Raw genomic sequence first — 16901 nt, 5'->3', positions numbered from 1 at the left:
GGGATGTTTCATCGAGATTTAGTTGTCCGTGCCCTCGCGATTGAGTTCACGACTTCACGATCGATCGACGCGCACAGGCTGCATATTCATTTTGATCAGCGGTTTCGAAACGATCGATGCAACAGATATGAAACGCGACTGAACGTTGCGAGTCCACGAAGACGATATTGCAGGCGCCACTTTCTTTCCGGATGCACTGTTCTGTCAACGAACGCTTCGATATCGGTGCACCTTCCCTTTCCTAACGAACCAGCTGCGGTTTCCGGAAATACATCCGGGTGTCTTTCTACAGATTTAACTGTTCATATAGTAAGTGGTGTTTCTTGGTCTCAGACACGGTTCCCCTGGATGATTCGTTGACTCGTAAGATGCCCGCGTAACAACCGATACAGCGGGCTGCGTGATTGATGCTTCCATTTCGAGTAATCGAAGCCCCTTCTGCGTAATCGATGATAATGCGCGTGCAACGTTTAATGAGCTGCGATATCGTTCTTAATGCGCACGCGATTGCAACGAAATTAATCTTGCCCTCTCTTGTTTTTCCAGCGAAACGATGCTCTACGAAAAACAACGCAGTTCAGCGTATAAGTTCGTGATAAAGTACTCGTCGCCCGTACCGTTAGACGCTAGATAATGGATGAGGTTTTCCTCGTTCATCAAAGTATCCGCTAATCAAGCCACCGTTTCTACGGAAACTGTGGAGCGCAGTTCGATGCTCGATGCGAAAACTCGAAGAGAAGAGGAGTCTCCCTTTACGCGCGCGCAATCCAAGTTATAAAAGCAAACGGCCTGGGACTGTCCAATCAGCGTCGATCGAGCGTGAAATCCCTCCTCTTCGACGAAATTAGACACCCACTCGACGTTCCCATCTTCACGGGTCTCGATCACAATGACCAATGATAGTTTTTCTAATGGTACTCTCGGAACTCCCTCGGTATTTAATCCTTGGGCAATCGTATCGAGGCTTGTCTTGGCCAACTTTTACAGAGACACCACCTATTTCTTCAACTTCCGATTCTTATTATCCTTGAAGTAGGATAATTTATCATTTGTATAGCCATTCTTGAAATTTCCAGTTGCAGACTTTTCTGAAAATGTTTACATCAACTTTAGTGCCATCGAGGAGCTGTTCTTTCTGAAGTGACGGGACGACTTTAAAAAAAGAACGCTTTCGGCCTGTGACGTTCACGAGCTGTTTCCGCGTAAAAGTCTCTCGGCTGTCGGTCCAGCTTTCGACATGTAGGCGCGATCATGTTTTTCTCTTGACGTTTAGGAGCGCATAACATAATGAGGACCGTTGCGGCGTGACGGGCCGTCCCTTTGAAATACGAATATCCCCTTTCTACTCTGCGGTAAGATAGCCCGCCCCGCTACTCTATTACTCTAGTCAAAGGAGCGACAGAACCTGCCGCAGGAGCTACTTCTTTGGAAATCGTTCAGTGTCGGCTTTCTTCGGCCTCATTAACCTACCCCTCTTATTAACTGCAGGAACCAAAGGGAAAAGCTGCTGGGACATTCTTCTTCTCGAAGCCTATAGTTTCATAGTGTTAGACTATACACCGATGGGACGATAGCATTGCAATGGTAGACCACTTTCAGTGAATTAAAGTTTCAGCAGCCTTTTGCAATTGTATGCAAGGAGGTTCCTGAAAAAATAAAATAAAAGAAAAAATGGATATGAATTTAACATCGTCGAGATGGTCTATAGCCCCTTAAAGCGCCAAATCGCGTTTCCAGGGGTAAGTAAGTTCAGCCGGGATATAAAGGTGTCTGGTCGGTCTGGTGTCTGGAGGCAACCCCCCTAAAATATGGCGACTTCGAGCGGGTAGCATACGGTGTTTCGGCACGCAGGCCTCGCGAACTCCGTCGCGCTCGATTACAAGCTCCGCCACGACCAAGATGCGCTAATAAATTAACGGATAAATAAACCCGACGAAGAAAGGGAACAGTTCCTGCGCGTATTTGGCTCGCTTAGAATAGAATAGAATGTATTAGAAGTGTACGCGCGATTAATGGGCCGAGAGCTTGTACGGCTGGAAGCCTCAGCGTCAAACGTTGAAGCAGAGAATGCTCGATTTCCTGAGAACGGGGGCCAGCGATCATCTTGACGAACGCACTTTTGCTACAGTCGAAAACCTCTGAAAGAGGTCCACTGTAGCCGGAGACTTTCTTCCGAGGATCCAAATCCGTTGCGACGGAAGTAGTTTCGTTATTCCGTTTGGAACTTGGCAACGAGACCGTGTTTCAGTGGACGAGAAATGATCGCTATTCAACTTGGAATTAATGACAAATAAAGTAGCATTCTGGAGAAAGGAAAAATACATCCTAAAACAGTACAAAAATTAGAATCAATAATTTCTCGTTTTGATCCTAGTTTAATTTTTGTCATAATAAATTCATTAATCTCTATAACCCACCGGTAGTCAATTTGTAATCTTAAAGGTGCAGTGGATTCGATCAGTGTGTTCTGTTACTAGCAGCATCCAAACAATAGAATTTGGAAGAAGAAGAGCTGATACGGAGGAAGAGGTGAACGTGAAAGCGGGGTGGTGCATGATAATTAAGAAAGTGTCCCGTTCCTTTCGTCTGGAGGCGAGTCGGTCCGCGTTTTCCATTCGGTGTACAAATAGCTCGGATACCCCCGACCCCTGTCGGCTTCTCTCATGTCTCCCCGACGCTGTGCGTCGCGACGCGTCGCGTCGCACGCTTCACGCTTCCGCGCTACTCGATGCCGAGCGTTGTCGGCCTCACTTTTAATCTCTTTCTATTCCCATTTCGAAGCTTCTACCAATAAGAATCGCTTGCCTAACGATTGATTTATTTTAGGATCTTCCAGAAACCGATCCGATTCGATTCAAAGGCTTATTTACGCATAGTTTCGTATCCTCTTTTGCTCCTAGTTTCATTCTTCAAAGTCTTATTCCTTTGGCGCTCTCTTCGGGTAAGCAGCCAGATCGCGAATCGCAAGTAATATCCGTTTTAGTCAAATTATTTATGGGCACGATATTTTTTAAATTCAATTGACCGGAGAATAATAAAATTTATAACGATTGAAACGAGATGAGGCGTTTTGGGGAAATCAGAGAGAAAAATTGTTTGCAATTGTGTTTAGAAGTGCACGTTTTACGTGTTACAGATGCAGCTAACGATTCCGAATCGTATTTAGGCGCAGCTTCTGTAAAAAGATGACTATTTACCATTCCAAGTGTCTATTTCGTCGGAGTTACGAGAAAGAGAAGGATGGAGGATAGAGACGACGGCGCAGAGACGCATTAGCCATATTCCGAGGTTGCATGGCGGAACGCCCCTTTCATGCCATCCCCTCCTACCCTCAAATATTACCGAGAACATAGAAACTCTCGGCGAATCTACCGAGAAAGCTTCGAAACCGCGTTCCACGTGTAAATTGCTTAATAAATTGCCGCGTTTAATCATGCTGTTTCCTGCCCTTTCTTTTTCTACTGCTAGATCAACCGGCAACGTCGTCCATACTCTTGCAAGATGAAAAAAAGTCGTTTAAATATAACCCTTTATTTGCGAGACAAAGGAATTTACTTACTCGAATTGCCAAGTTTATAATTAATCGTGGACTGTTCACTCTTTGTCAATCGTTAACGAAACAATTAACGACATACGATTAATAAATCGCGCCCTCTAGTGCACTGATTTCCGCAACACCGTTCGATTTATTGATTGAAAATTGTTCGACAAGATCGATTCAAAGTTAATTACACCCGTGAATGAAAACAAATTGGTTGCGAATTAATTCCTTGGTCAGCGAAAACAGTCGTTGTGTGGAGAAATACGCAATGATTTGCCAGTCGTTGATGAAACAATAAACAATTAATGAAATAAATGCTATGTATTCACTAGTATCGTTCGTCCATCAGAGATTTTAATGAAACGAAATGAGCCCTCTATTGGATCGATTTTCAAACTTATCGGATTATCGATTGAGATAATTTGACGATGTCGATTAAAATTTTATAATATCCACGAAAATCAAATTGTTTGTTCCATCGTTAACGAAGAGGTTCGGTGAATGGGCGTAATATGTATACGGTGATGTGTAAGGAATTTGATGATGAGCATCAAGTAATTTAAGTAATTTTACACCGTGTTCATTCCACGATCTTCGAAACTCTGAAGAATGCGAGGGAAACGCCTGAAAGATGGCTACACCCTTAAATAGATTTATGTCCACTTTCAAGTTTCAGGAAATTGCAACACTATGTAGTTGTTAGCGTTCAACTTATTGATAAACTTTATTAATACTATGTAAACTCAGTAAAAATGCTTTTGAAATAAAATTAAACAAATATGAAATAATCATGCACACAAAACAGTACTCTTTTGAACTTATATTTCCGTACGCTCTTTAGTTCTGCTTAATCTTCGTAATATTGTCGACAACGCAAAAAATAAAGATAAATAGTCTTACTAAAACAGAATGTATCTCGAATATTGCTCTTAATATTGCTATTTGAGAAGGAAAATATTACCCGCAGAATGCAATCGAGTTCCACGTTTGTATATCGTCTACAATATACAAACTTGTATTGAAACTCGAACTACGTAATATTAGTGGGAAATGTTTGAATTCATACATTTTATTCCACCATACACGTATAAAGCATTAAATTTTTATTTAACGCTTCTCTTCGTCGCATACGTATTAAAAGACAGACACTGTGTTACAAAGGAAATATATGAGCGTGTTATTATACATCATTTTTTCAATCTAAAAATTTTTTGACTTACTTTACCGTATTTTATCGACATACTTATTCTTCCAGCGAAGTACTCCGTTCTACTTGAAATGTGATTATTACTTAAGTGATACGCTACGAATAGTCATAATAGAAATATGTAACATTTAAAAAATATGGGATTCTGATTAACTGCATCTACTCTCTTATATCTACGGGATAATTTGAACGGATCTCGTCGATGCAAGATGAAGAAATGAGTATGCAATCCGATGAGGGGAATGAATTTATACCTATATGAGAACAAGTATAAAGTGACATTTCTTTCGAAAAATTGTAAAATTTATCCACACGCGTCAAATGTGAAGTAAGAAAGACTCCATCGTTTTCTTCGTTGGACCATCCAATGTACGTAATATGTACAAGCATCGTAAGTACATTTAATACTAGCCATTATTCTCGTCCTTTGCTTCATCTACTTGTACTTCCTCCTTCTTTTCAACTTCGTTCAAGTTATTATCGTAATTTTCGTCCTTCTCAGATTTTACTGAAACATCCACTGCTTCGTTATTCTCAGATTCCGAAGTCTTTTCCGGATTTGGATCACGATTCTCCTCCCCTTCTTCAGCGGATTGTTGAATTTCAACCGTCGCGTTCAGTGATGCAGATCCATCAAAGTTCTGTTGGTGTTTTCCCAGGCCTACTTGTACTTCTATTAATTCCAATTCCTCAACCAATGCTTTCTCTCTTCTCTCGATTTCCTCTGTAACATGGAATACATAGTTAACAAGGAAAGTCAATTTAATAATTCTGTGGAGACACAAATAGAATTCAAGTCACGTGTACCATGAAGTTCTTTCGCAGATTGAGCCAGAAGAATGTCTGTTTGGGGATGCTTGCGTTTCGGTGCATAATAGATAGGGGGTTGAGCACGAGTTTTGATAAACGATGCTAACGGCAACTGTGCAGCACGCCAATCTTGGAATTGCCGACTACGGGCCAATTTTGCTTCAAGTGCACGTACTTCTGCTAATTGCCGTTTACGTGACAAGAACAATTGTTGTCTCTCTCTTCGTAATTCTTCTTTTTCCCTTCTTCGAGCCTCTTCTACCCTTGCCTCCACTTCTGCCTTTTTATCTTCCTACAAAAAGATACAGCACTTAAAACGATATTACATGTAATATATTTTTAATAATATGTATATATAGTGAAAAGTATACTTTTGCTTTAAGTTTGGTTTCCTCTTGCCGAAATTTCTGTAGGGTGCCTAAAAGGGCACCAAACATCCTTTTATTTCTTTGCCTACTTCTTTCATCTATTCTTTCTCTTCTGATTACTTCCTGTCTAGATGGAATTTCTCTAGGGGTTGCTATTACTCTTGAAGACACAGCCGGCTGAAATAAAAATTAATTAATTTATAAATGCGTAATATACTGAGCACTGAATTGACTGTAACATTACCTTAATAACAGTATCATCTTCGTCTGCACTATCATCAGCATTGGAAGGAACTCGAGCACTTAAACGACTGAAAACTGTCTTTGGTTCTCCATTGGATCCTTGCCATCGACGTTTTCCACCAGGTAATTCGTTATTAACAAAATCTGATACAACACGCCGTCTGTCCTCCTGCAATGGTCTCTTTTGTGATAGCCTACTGTAAATGTATTGTAAACAAATCATTATAGAGCAAAACAATGTAACTGCATAGGCTAACGAATAACATATTTTAACTATAAAATTTATAAAATATAAATCAAAATATTATTATGGTACATCGTAGTGGCACAACAAAATGTTAAACTTAAATGCAACAAAAATCACGCAAAGTTTAATAGAATGCCTTAAGAAATCTCAAGTCTCGAGTGCAACAGATAGGTTATGTTTGGGGGTAACAGTGTTTTATTGGATGATCAATGAATTATAGAATAAAACTTCTTCTTTGGAGTGAATACGATTTCGGGGTCATTTTAGGAGATGTTTCGCTGAAAATTGTCTTGAAATTAACCTGGGAGGCAATTGTATAGGACCATTTTCTCCGTCGGGAAGATCCCGGCCGAGGATCTTCCGGATATTGCGATCGAGTCCTCGAAGACCATCCCTGGCCGCTTCTAACTGCGCTTCTAATTTATCGGCGCCCCAGGCCTCTTGTGCATCTAATTTTCTCATCTATTTAAGTTCGCCACGTTCACTGAGACCACAAAACCAATTTATTTAACAAGCCACAATGATTGTTGTCGAACGGCATCACTGTCGCTGGAGCCACCTACAATGTCCCTTTTCCCTAATCGATAAGTCTTGGGACTTTTCTTATATCCGTAGATCGAAAATCTAGAAACATTCCGTAAGAGCTAAACCAATTTAGTAAATTATTGGATATGTTATTTTATTATAAATAAAAAGTTATAAATAATAAGATAAACAACATGACCTATGCTCGATGCTTTCTAATTTATTATTATTTCCAATTCTTCATTCTCGACATTCTTCATAACGAATACGTTATTTAAATTTTCGAAGTATTTTTTAATTTCTTGGCTTTTACGCGCAGCTTATTGTGTATATATGTACTATTTTCACAAAATAATGTAACATTATTTTCTTTCTATTTTTACCATTTACTAATTAAAATACAATGTTGAATTTGTTTAATGTAAACATCCTATATGTTCTCGGCAAAGATCTATTGGCGGGCAAATTACAACCTGTACGCGTTGTGTTCGAATACTACAGTGCCTTCACGAATAACATCGTTATTTCTTTAGTGTTTATATTATAATAATGTTTTTAAAGAAACTGTATAAACCATAATATTATTTCTATTTTATGTAATTGATAATTGTGCAGCATGACGAGTTTGCAGAATACCGGGAGATACCGGGCAAGTCGTTTCAATGTAAAGAATGATCAAAATCAAGAAGGAAATCCATCAGGGTATTATTTTTAATTATTTCTTGTAAAATACTACAGGTTTTCTAAATTTGTATCATATTTTTTATAGTGATGCTTCGGGGGGTAGACTGAATGAAGCCAATGAAAATATCAGAGTAGATGGATTATATGGATTTCAGAGGGTAACAGACATTAAAGAGAGAATAGGATTTCTTATTAACATGCATGCAGTAAGTTGCAGTACGAATAATCAGCAATATTTTATTCTAATCATTTTGCAGTATAACTTTCTATCTTGTTTTCATTTTGCTTATAGACAGAAATTATAGAAGACGATAAAAGATTGTTCAGTGGAGTAGATTATTACTTCCTTGAAGAAGACTGCACTAGATTTAAGGTTTCTTATCCTTATTGTCCATATTTTTATATTTTATGCAGAAAGGATACATATGAAGAAGTATCCACCGGCTTAAATAAAAAATATGGTGGGCTTATACATAAATTGGAAACACTTTACAAAGAAGATCTTGACTTAGTAAGACACATTTAAATGGATAAAATAAGTTAAAAATACAATACTATATAGCTATATTTTTCTTTTATAGCCAAATCATTTAATTGGATTACAACAAAAATATCTTAAACTGTCTTTCTTAAGTACAGTAGACTTGATTAAAGTAAGACGTGATATAATGAAAGCTGTAAAAATTAATAAGGAGAGGGAAAAAGGTCATACTTATTACACAGATATGTTGTCAAGTGTGTTAAATAAAGATTTGGAGACTGGAAATCCCAAAAAACAAACCATAGATTTTACAGATAATATTCTTGATATTAGGTATATAGACATAATACTACATCTTGAGTATAATTATATACATATATCTATTCACTTTTTTTGTACAGAGAATACGATGTACCTCATCATGTAAGGGTGTCTATAGACATGAAAATCTTTTGCGGTAATTGGTATTCTGTAAAAACAAGAGGAAATGAGGTACCAATTATAACTAGGAGAGAAGATATCATTGAACCAATAGAGCCAATTGTGCTAGCATATGATATTGAAACTACAAAGCTACCTTTGAAATTTCCAGATGCTAACACTGATCAGATAATGATGATATCCTATATGATTGATGGACAGGTACTTTCTTTTTATTAACTATTCCTTACAGTGTTCTGTTCAATATCAAACCATTCTTCTATGTATTCGCTTTTAGGGATACTTAATAACAAACAGAGAAATTATATCAAAAGATATTGATAGCTTTGAGTATACACCAAAACCAGAATTTGAAGGATACTTCACAGTTTTCAATGAACCCAATGAAAAAGCCACAATTAAAAAATTTTTTGAACATATAAACGAAATTCGGCCACATATATTCGTCACATACAATGGAGACTTTTTTGATTGGCCATTTGTAGAAACTAGAGCAGCTATCCATAATATGGAAATGAAAGACGCCATTGGGTTCTCAAAAAATCGTGATGGAGTTTATTATAGTAGGCCAGCTATGCATATGGATTGCTTATGGTATTACATAATTGATATTTTTATCGACAATGTCACATAGAATATTATCCTTGATTTTTTATTTCACGGAATGTACAGCTGGGTAAGACGGGACTCATACTTACCTGTAGGCTCTCAAAATTTGAAAGCTGTTGCAAAAGCAAAACTTAGATATGATCCTGTGGAACTAGATCCTGAAGAAATGTGCAGATTGGCATCTGAGGAGCCAGAAACCCTTGCAAATTATTCAGTTTCCGATGCGGTTGCAACATATTATTTGTACCAAAAATATGTTCATCCTTTTATATTTGCCTTGTGCACCATAATCCCTATGGAACCAGATGAGGCAAGTTCATGATCATATCCTTCGATGAACATGTAACAAATTACATTCATAAACCATGATTATTTGTCTACAGGTACTTAGGAAGGGATCTGGGACATTGTGCGAATCCCTTTTAATGGTGCAAGCCTACCAAGCTAACATTATATTTCCTAACAAGCAAGAGACAGAACTAACCAAATTTACAAGAGACGGTCATCTGCTGGATTCAGAAACCTACGTTGGAGGACACGTAGAAGCCCTCGAATCTGGCGTATTCAGGGCCGATATTCCTTGTCGTTTCAAAATAGTACCGAGTGCAGTAGAGAAGCTAATAAATGGTGTTGAAAATGCCCTAAAGCATGCTCTGCAGGAAGAGGAAAAAGTTCCAATGGATATGGTTACAAATTTTGATGAAGTAGTTGAGGAGATCAAGGGAAAGCTAGAATCTCTAAGAAGTCAGCCACTAAGATTGGAAAATCCTGTGATCTACCACTTAGATGTCGGTGCCATGTATCCTAATATTATTTTAACCAATCGTCTTCAACCGTCCGCAATCGTGGATGAGACAATTTGCGCCGCGTGTGATTATAACAAACCAGGAGCTCTTTGTCAAAGAAATATGCAATGGATGTGGAGAGGAGAATATTGTAAGTAAAAACAGAATACTAAGAGAATAGAGTATAGCAATATAGTTTTATACACGACTGCTTCTTTTTAATACCAGTGGCTGCAAGTTTAAGCGAATATCAGAGAATGCAGCAGCAATTGGAAACTGAGAAATTTCCACCACAATTTCCTGGCGGTAATCGACGAGCTTATCATGAACTATCTAAACTGGAACAGGCAGCATTCGAGAAGAAACGACTCTCAGAATATTGTAAAAAAGCCTATAAAAAAGTTAAAGTGACGCGAATGGAAGAGAGGACGCAAACAATTTGCCAAAAAGAGAACTCTTTTTACGTTGATACTGTCAGAGCGTTCAGAGATAGGAGATACGAGTACAAAGCGCTTACGAAAGTTGCTAAGCAACAAGTAGCCGCAGCGGTAGCAAAAGGGGATGCAAGTGATATTAAGTCTGCGAAAAATCGAGAAGTACTCTACGATTCATTGCAACTCGCTCACAAGTGTATTTTAAATTCCTTCTACGGATACGTTATGAGAAAAGGGTAGATATTCATTTGATGTTTCTTTTTTTGCGATTTGGAATATTAATGCTACCTTTATTGTAGATCCCGATGGTTCAGCATGGAAATGGGAGGAATAGTATGTTACACAGGGGCACACATTATCATGAAAGCCAGAGAAATCATAGAGCAAGTTGGACGACCCTTAGAATTGGATACTGACGGAATTTGGTGTGTGTTACCCGCGTCTTTTCCTGATAACGTGATAGTACATACCACTCATCCAAAAAAGTCGAGACTCACGCTATCTTATCCTAACGCTGTCTTGAATTTTATGGTGAAAGTAAGTCCGGCTCACAAGTATTCTTTCATCAATTTACTGCCAGACATTTTGGACCATGTATTATAATTTTAGGATCAATTCACTAACGACGCCTATCACGAGCTCGTGAATCCTGATACTTTCACTTACAAAGTCAGAAACGAGAATTCTATTTTCTTTGAGGTAGATGGACCATATTTGGCTATGGTATTACCCGCGGCAAAGGAAGAGGGGAAGAAATTAAAAAAACGATACGCCGTATTCAATTTTGATGGTTCTTTAGCTGAATTGAAAGGGTTCGAAGTAAAACGAAGAGGTGAACTTCAATTAATTAAAATCTTTCAGACCTCTGTCTTTGAATCCTTCCTGAAAGGAAACACATTGGAGGAATGTTACGCATCCGTGGCTAAAGACGCAGATTATTGGCTTGACGTTCTTTACAGCAAATGCGCTGACATGCCAGACGCGGAATTGTTTGAGTTGATATCCGAAAATAAATCGATGTCGCGTAAATTGGAGGATTACGGGGCACAAAAGTCTACGTCCATATCCACGGCCAAGAGATTGGCTGAGTTTCTAGGTGATCAAATGGTGAAGGATGCTGGGCTAGCATGTAAATATATCATTGCTAATAAGCCGCACGGTGCACCGGTCACTGAGCGAGCAATACCATTGGCAATCTTTCAATCAGAACCGGCAATCAGAAGACATTATCTGCGCAAATGGTTAAAGGATCCAGGTTTGCAAACCGATGATATTAGACAAATCTTGGACTGGGGTTACTACATAGAACGGCTTGGTAGTGCTATTCAGAAGATCATTACCATTCCGGCTGCGATACAAGGGATTTCCAATCCGGTACCTAGAGTGAAGCATCCAGACTGGTTGCACAAAAAGATAATGGAGAAGAGTGTGACACACAGACAGAAGAAGATTACAGATATATTCTCAGTAGTGCCAAAAAATGTGAGAGGAGAGAGCGACAATGATGAGGAGGTTGATGACGAGGACGGCCAAGAAGCAGGACCATCTGAACCACGGGATATTGAAGATCTGACAGATAGAGGACATCCATTCAAGCGACCTTTGCCGATAGTGCATAAAAGAAAAAGACCTTTGGAGAACGAGGAAGAACAGGATAAGAATAAAAGCTGGAAGGAAGTTTTAGGTTCGCCACCACCAATGGGAACAACGAAGGAGGAAAGACTCAAATGGTTAGATTTTCATAAACAGAAATGGGCTTACCAAGCGAAACAGAGAATTGAACATCAACAGAGTAAGAAGAGTAAGAGGTCTATGAACGACAAGGAACAAGTCAGCTGGGGTGTTGCAAGAAATACCGAGACGAATACTTTGGGCGGTTTCTTAAGAAAGGCTCAAAAGAAATTGCTCACCTCAGCCTGGCAAATTGTTCAAATATTCCCAACTAATGAGCCTGGTTTGTTCAGATTGTGGGTGCTGGTTGACCATGATCTCCACTCATTACGTCTCATAATACCTCGCATATTTTATGTTAATACGCGGACACCGAGACCAGATCCAGAACCTGGTCAAAACGTAACTTGGATGAAAAGTTCGAAAGTTTTACCTCGATCACGACCAATACATAACTTGTATCGTTACTCTGTCCCAGAAGCTCTGTACCAAGTGCATAGTCAAGAGTTGCTGGAAGATTTGAGTAAACCAGATATCGAGGGAATATATGAGACGCAAATGTCATTAGAATTCAGAGCAATACTTGAATTAGGATGCGTTTGCACGGTGGATCCCAAGGCAGCGAGAAAAATGGCCGATGGCGCGGATACATTCACCTTAGATCAACTGGAATACAAAAGTATTGCTGTGCAACCGTATCTTCCAGATGTTCATAAAATTAATTACATTTTTCTATACCATCACTGGAGCTCCAATCACCAGAGAGCATTCTGGGGACTCTTTCTAAATGCAAGTAAAAGAGTTCATATCTTTGTCTTGGACTCGGTATCATCGAATCAGATGCCTAATATGAATTCACTATATAGCCAAGAACGAAACACTGTTATATCCATGAACGGAGAAGACAAGATAAAAGCTTTACCAGAATCGATGCAATTCGTTTTAAGATTTGAAACAAGTTTCCAACAGGTCTGCCGTGTTCTACAAGCAGCCATAACAGCATATAAAAACGAGGGACACGATGCGACAGTATTTATTGTTCAAACTGCTCTAGACAAAGCAACACTCACAACTCAGATGCCATTACTTAATGATTTTCCGTTAATCAACACCCACGTTCAAGATATTGAAGATTTGTACAACACAATCGAGTGGCAGAAAGTAGGTGCAAAAATAATGATTCGACATTATTTCAAGAGTCAACAAATTCTTGAATTAATGGCAGAACAATGCCGGTTCTTCCACGCACCTATTGGAAACATTCCTGCAGATCCTACACTCTTTGGTGCAGATTTGTTTTTTGCTAGGCACTTGCAGAAACATAACTTCGTATTATGGTGTTCTACTACAGAAAAACCAGATTTAGGAGGCAGCGAGAATGATGATAATAGATTATTGGTAGACTTTGAAGAGAGCTCCCACTGTGCTACAAACAACTCAGGAACTTATTCCAGTGTATGCATTGAACTGGAGATAGACAGTTTGGCTGTAAATACCTTGCTACAATATCATCACATTCATGATATTGATGGAACAAGTTCCTTTGTTGCATTTCATAATCAACAAATGGCATCTGTTCAAGTGAGTAAGCTATATATGTAAAAAAGACTGAGCATCAAAAATGCAAAGTTAAGATTTATCCTATTATTTTATAGGATCTAGCAACGGGTGATCCTATGGCAAATGTAATTCCCAGTTATGATGAAACTGCTCTTTGCAGTCCTGCTTTCAGAGCACTGAGGGGTATGGTTAACGCATGGCTACTGGACGTTTCAGTTTACAAAAATGTATTTGCAGATTATCAGATTATTCACTTCTATAGGTAATTTCGTCTGTTTATACATACACAGGATAATCCACATATTACTGACTTTTGACAAAAATATCAGAGGACTGATTATTTTTTTAAATTTTTATTTGACTTTGAGTGATGTACCAAATGTAACAACCGATCTTTTTCAGATGGCTGCGTTCACCTAATGCATTGCTTTATGATCCAGCTTTGACACGAACACTGCACAATTACATGAAAAAACTATTTATACAATTATTGGCAGAGTTTAAAACATTGGGTTCCATTATTATTTTCGCCAATTTTAATAAAATCATTGTATGCACCAAGAAAAGGACAGTCAACGATGCATTGGGTTACATGGAATTTGTCGTTCAAACGATACGTAACAAGGAAATATTTCATAGTATCGAAATCACATACGAGCAGTGCTGGGAGTATTTGATATGGCTTGATGTTGTAAGAACAACTAATTTCGGTCTTAAACTGACAAGTAATTTCCAGTTAATGATTATCAATATAATTTTTAATTAATAGCACAACCATGCTGGTGTAAAAGGAAAATTGCCAAAGGATATGGAAAATAATGCTGAAGCAGATACTCTCGACGACGAGAATAAGGACGAGGATGACGATGATTCGGTAAGTGTCGGATTTTAGATGTTTATCAATGTTGTAAACTATTGTTGTTAAATGTTTCTTGATATTTAGCCGGAAATTATAATGAAATGGAATTTGATGGAGTGCCTGCCAAGAGAAGCTGCTTGCCAATCAAGTTTTAGTGTTATTATAGCGGGCTACATAAACGCAATTTATCAATTTATGGTTGAAAACGAACAATTAAATTGTAGCATAAAACCTAGAAGAAGACCAACTAGTTTAAGTCAAAGTTTATCAGCACAGTTAGGATTAGGAGCACTCGAGAATACTGCAGACTTTGCTAAGAAGCTTATATCAGGAGATATGTCTCAGAAACTTTTCCAGTAAGCCTCTGTTACTCCTTAATTAAATAAATAAGGATAGTATCTAATATCTTTTTGAAATATATTCTAGAATTGTACAAAAAATATACAAGAAGCTTCCAGAGAAAGAATTATCTATTCAAGAATATCCAAACTTGGATTTAGACGGCAAAGAGAGTAAAAAAATAAATCCAGCTTTAGAGTTAATTAAATCTATTTGCAAGGTATTTAAGCGTTTATACATATATTCGTAAACGTGTTTAATTTTATGCCAATCGTTTGGCGAAATTCATTTCAGGTTTTATCTTTGGACAAAGAAGTCGACACGGAAGTATATAATTTACAAACTAATATGTTACGATTGATCAAAATCGGCAGTTTCAGTGATGCGGTTGAATGGAAAGATCCATGTATTTCGTTAATTTTGCCGGAAATCATTTGTAAAGCATGTAATCATACAAGGGACATAGATCTTTGCAAAGACAATTATTGTGTTATGGAAAGCAACAGGTAAGCACATTGTAGAATTCTTAAATGTTCATTTTAATAGAAACTTTTTATTACAGATACCTGTGGAAATGTCCACTCTGCAAAATGAGCTATGATAACGAAGAAATAGAGTTCCTTCTAATAGATGTATTAAATCGCAAAAGTATGGGATATATGTTGCAAGATTTACAATGTTGCAAGTGTAAAGAAATTAAAAGAGAAAACATGAACGACCTCTGTTCCTGTTCTGGGAATTTTAAGACTCTGATCTCTAGAAATGATGTAGTAAAATTTGTGAAGATATGTAGATCTGTTGCCAGAAAGTGCAACATGGAAACATTAATGGAAATCGTCGAAAACACAAAGCTTTTAACGGGTTCCATATAATTTCAAGGTTTTATATTTTTGTATTATAAATGAGTTGTTGTAAATTATGTTTATTTATTTTGTTTTTAATTATTTCTAACATAAATATGTGCATTCAGGGAAGATGGTATTTAATTTACACCTGTATATACAATTTCACATGTATATTTTTACAATTGATTGCTTAATATTATATGTAACAATTTCAATACATCTGTTCTAATCATGTGTATTTCATTCAGTTCTATTTAAGGTACATCTATTTTTGGTTCTGAAAATGAGTTAAAATTTGCCAATTTCAGATAGAGTAAGTTTTTAGTTGCTTAAAGATTGCTTACCTTTGAAAGACATTTTGGGAAATTCTGCCATGGCACGTCTGTCCATAGAACCAAACTGTTTAGCAAGCCTCTCAAGTTCAGTTTTGGCTTCCTTTTCGGTTTCGGGTGTGGGATCAACTAATTTTCCACCACTGCATACATTGATTTAACATGATAAGAATATTTTATCAATAGTTTATTGGTAGTACAGTTAATTTCGCAAGGAAGAATATCTACTTACGCGCTCTTTTGTTTATATTCACGAACTTTGTCAAGAAACAGTTGTTGGATTGGATCACTTGCTTGCTTCCATGCAGGTGCAACAATACCAATGTTGCGTTTGAAAATCTTTGGTACACCAGTGGTCAAGCGTTTGGTAAGCATTGTACCTTAAAAAGCAATGTATAAATCTGTAGAAAATCTCAAATCGTATGACAGGTGACAAATGTCACGAATAATGCTAGTACTAATTAATTTATAAACCAAAGAGTCATTCGTGTAACAAAGAAATTATGTATTCAAATAAATAATATGTAATAAAAAATTATCCAATTTATATCTTACGTAATAAATTACTGTGAGATCAATAAATAGGTTATGTACGTTTCAATAAAAATACTGTAAAAGATTTATAAAATTATACTATTAAAATCACTGTTAAAATCATTAATTATTAATTACTATTAAAATTATTTGAAGTAATACATTATTCTCACTTTTTATATAATGAACAGTTCAGTGCTACTCGCCGATGATGATCACCTTGGAATACGTAATAAGTTATAGAGTGGCTCTTCACCTCACTCATGTGTACGGTTGTAAAAAAAAGGTCATCTCTATGCTTCTGTCTGATTGGTCAAATTTTAAATTATAAATTACGTTATTAAATTCACGTTGTTTGGTAAACTTTATTCCGATATTAATTAAAA

The 16901-nt window shown here is 37.4% G+C and overlaps 3 protein-coding genes across 3 annotated transcripts; 1 reads left to right on the top strand and 2 right to left on the bottom strand.

Moving 5' to 3' along the window:
- Positions 1 to 4594: 4594 nt before the first annotated feature.
- Positions 4595 to 6995, bottom strand: Pnn (desmosome associated protein-like protein pinnin). The gene is made up of 5 exons (XM_033469541.2): positions 6718 to 6995; positions 6171 to 6366; positions 5930 to 6103; positions 5556 to 5850; positions 4595 to 5472 (listed from the first exon to the last, which is right to left on the bottom strand). Exons 1-5 carry the CDS (start codon positions 6876 to 6878, stop codon positions 5156 to 5158), a joined length of 1143 nt encoding a protein of 380 aa, XP_033325432.1. The 5' UTR covers positions 6879 to 6995; the 3' UTR covers positions 4595 to 5155.
- Positions 6996 to 7126: 131 nt separating this feature from the next.
- On the top strand, positions 7127 to 15778 carry DNApol-epsilon255 (DNA polymerase epsilon catalytic subunit 1). The gene is made up of 18 exons (XM_033469783.2): positions 7127 to 7643; positions 7711 to 7831; positions 7918 to 8136; positions 8207 to 8439; positions 8508 to 8748; positions 8825 to 9141; positions 9220 to 9466; positions 9540 to 10092; positions 10170 to 10611; positions 10675 to 10912; positions 10985 to 13627; positions 13702 to 13868; positions 14009 to 14297; positions 14376 to 14480; positions 14550 to 14821; positions 14892 to 15024; positions 15099 to 15310; positions 15367 to 15778. The coding sequence occupies exons 1-18, from the start codon at positions 7558 to 7560 to the stop codon at positions 15674 to 15676; spliced, it is 6828 nt and encodes a 2275-aa protein (XP_033325674.2). The 5' UTR covers positions 7127 to 7557; the 3' UTR covers positions 15677 to 15778.
- A 26-nt stretch (positions 15779 to 15804) lies between these two features.
- LOC117220099 (ATP synthase, coupling factor 6) lies at positions 15805 to 16841 on the bottom strand. The gene is made up of 4 exons (XM_033469784.2): positions 16689 to 16841; positions 16214 to 16361; positions 15994 to 16124; positions 15805 to 15926 (listed from the first exon to the last, which is right to left on the bottom strand). Exons 2-4 carry the CDS (start codon positions 16354 to 16356, stop codon positions 15904 to 15906), a joined length of 297 nt encoding a protein of 98 aa, XP_033325675.2. The 5' UTR covers positions 16357 to 16361; positions 16689 to 16841; the 3' UTR covers positions 15805 to 15903.
- Positions 16842 to 16901: the final 60 nt, after the last annotated feature.

The sequence above is a fragment of the Megalopta genalis genome, chromosome 10 (assembly GCF_051020955.1).
Source record: "Megalopta genalis isolate 19385.01 chromosome 10, iyMegGena1_principal, whole genome shotgun sequence".
In the NCBI taxonomy this organism is placed as follows: domain Eukaryota; kingdom Metazoa; phylum Arthropoda; class Insecta; order Hymenoptera; family Halictidae; genus Megalopta; species Megalopta genalis.
The sequence above is the reverse complement of the archived record's forward strand: the minus strand, read 5'-3'. Positions and strand labels throughout refer to the sequence as shown.

Excerpts from the sequence above, each read along its gene's own strand:
- Pnn (XM_033469541.2), bottom strand. The coding sequence starts at position 6,878 with ATGAGAAAATTAGATGCACAAGAGGCCTGGGGCGCCGATAAATTAGAA. Across the intron at positions 6,367-6,717 it reads CCTATACAATTGCCTCCCAG|TAGGCTATCACAAAAGAGAC; the intron begins GTTAATTTCAAG and ends ATACATTTACAG. Across the intron at positions 5,473-5,555 it reads ATCTGCGAAAGAACTTCATG|AGGAAATCGAGAGAAGAGAG; the intron begins GTACACGTGACT and ends TCCATGTTACAG.
- DNApol-epsilon255 (XM_033469783.2), top strand. The coding sequence starts at position 7,558 with ATGACGAGTTTGCAGAATACCGGGAGATACCGGGCAAGTCGTTTCAAT. Across the intron at positions 14,298-14,375 it reads ATTTGATATGGCTTGATGTT|CACAACCATGCTGGTGTAAA; the intron begins GTAAGAACAACT and ends TTTAATTAATAG. Across the intron at positions 15,025-15,098 it reads TAATTAAATCTATTTGCAAG|GTTTTATCTTTGGACAAAGA; the intron begins GTATTTAAGCGT and ends AATTCATTTCAG.
- LOC117220099 (XM_033469784.2), bottom strand. The coding sequence starts at position 16,356 with ATGCTTACCAAACGCTTGACCACTGGTGTACCAAAGATTTTCAAACGC. Across the intron at positions 16,125-16,213 it reads GAATATAAACAAAAGAGCGC|TGGTGGAAAATTAGTTGATC; the intron begins GTAAGTAGATAT and ends CAATGTATGCAG. Across the intron at positions 15,927-15,993 it reads TCCCAAAATGTCTTTCAAAG|AACCAAAAATAGATGTACCT; the intron begins GTAAGCAATCTT and ends ACTCATTTTCAG.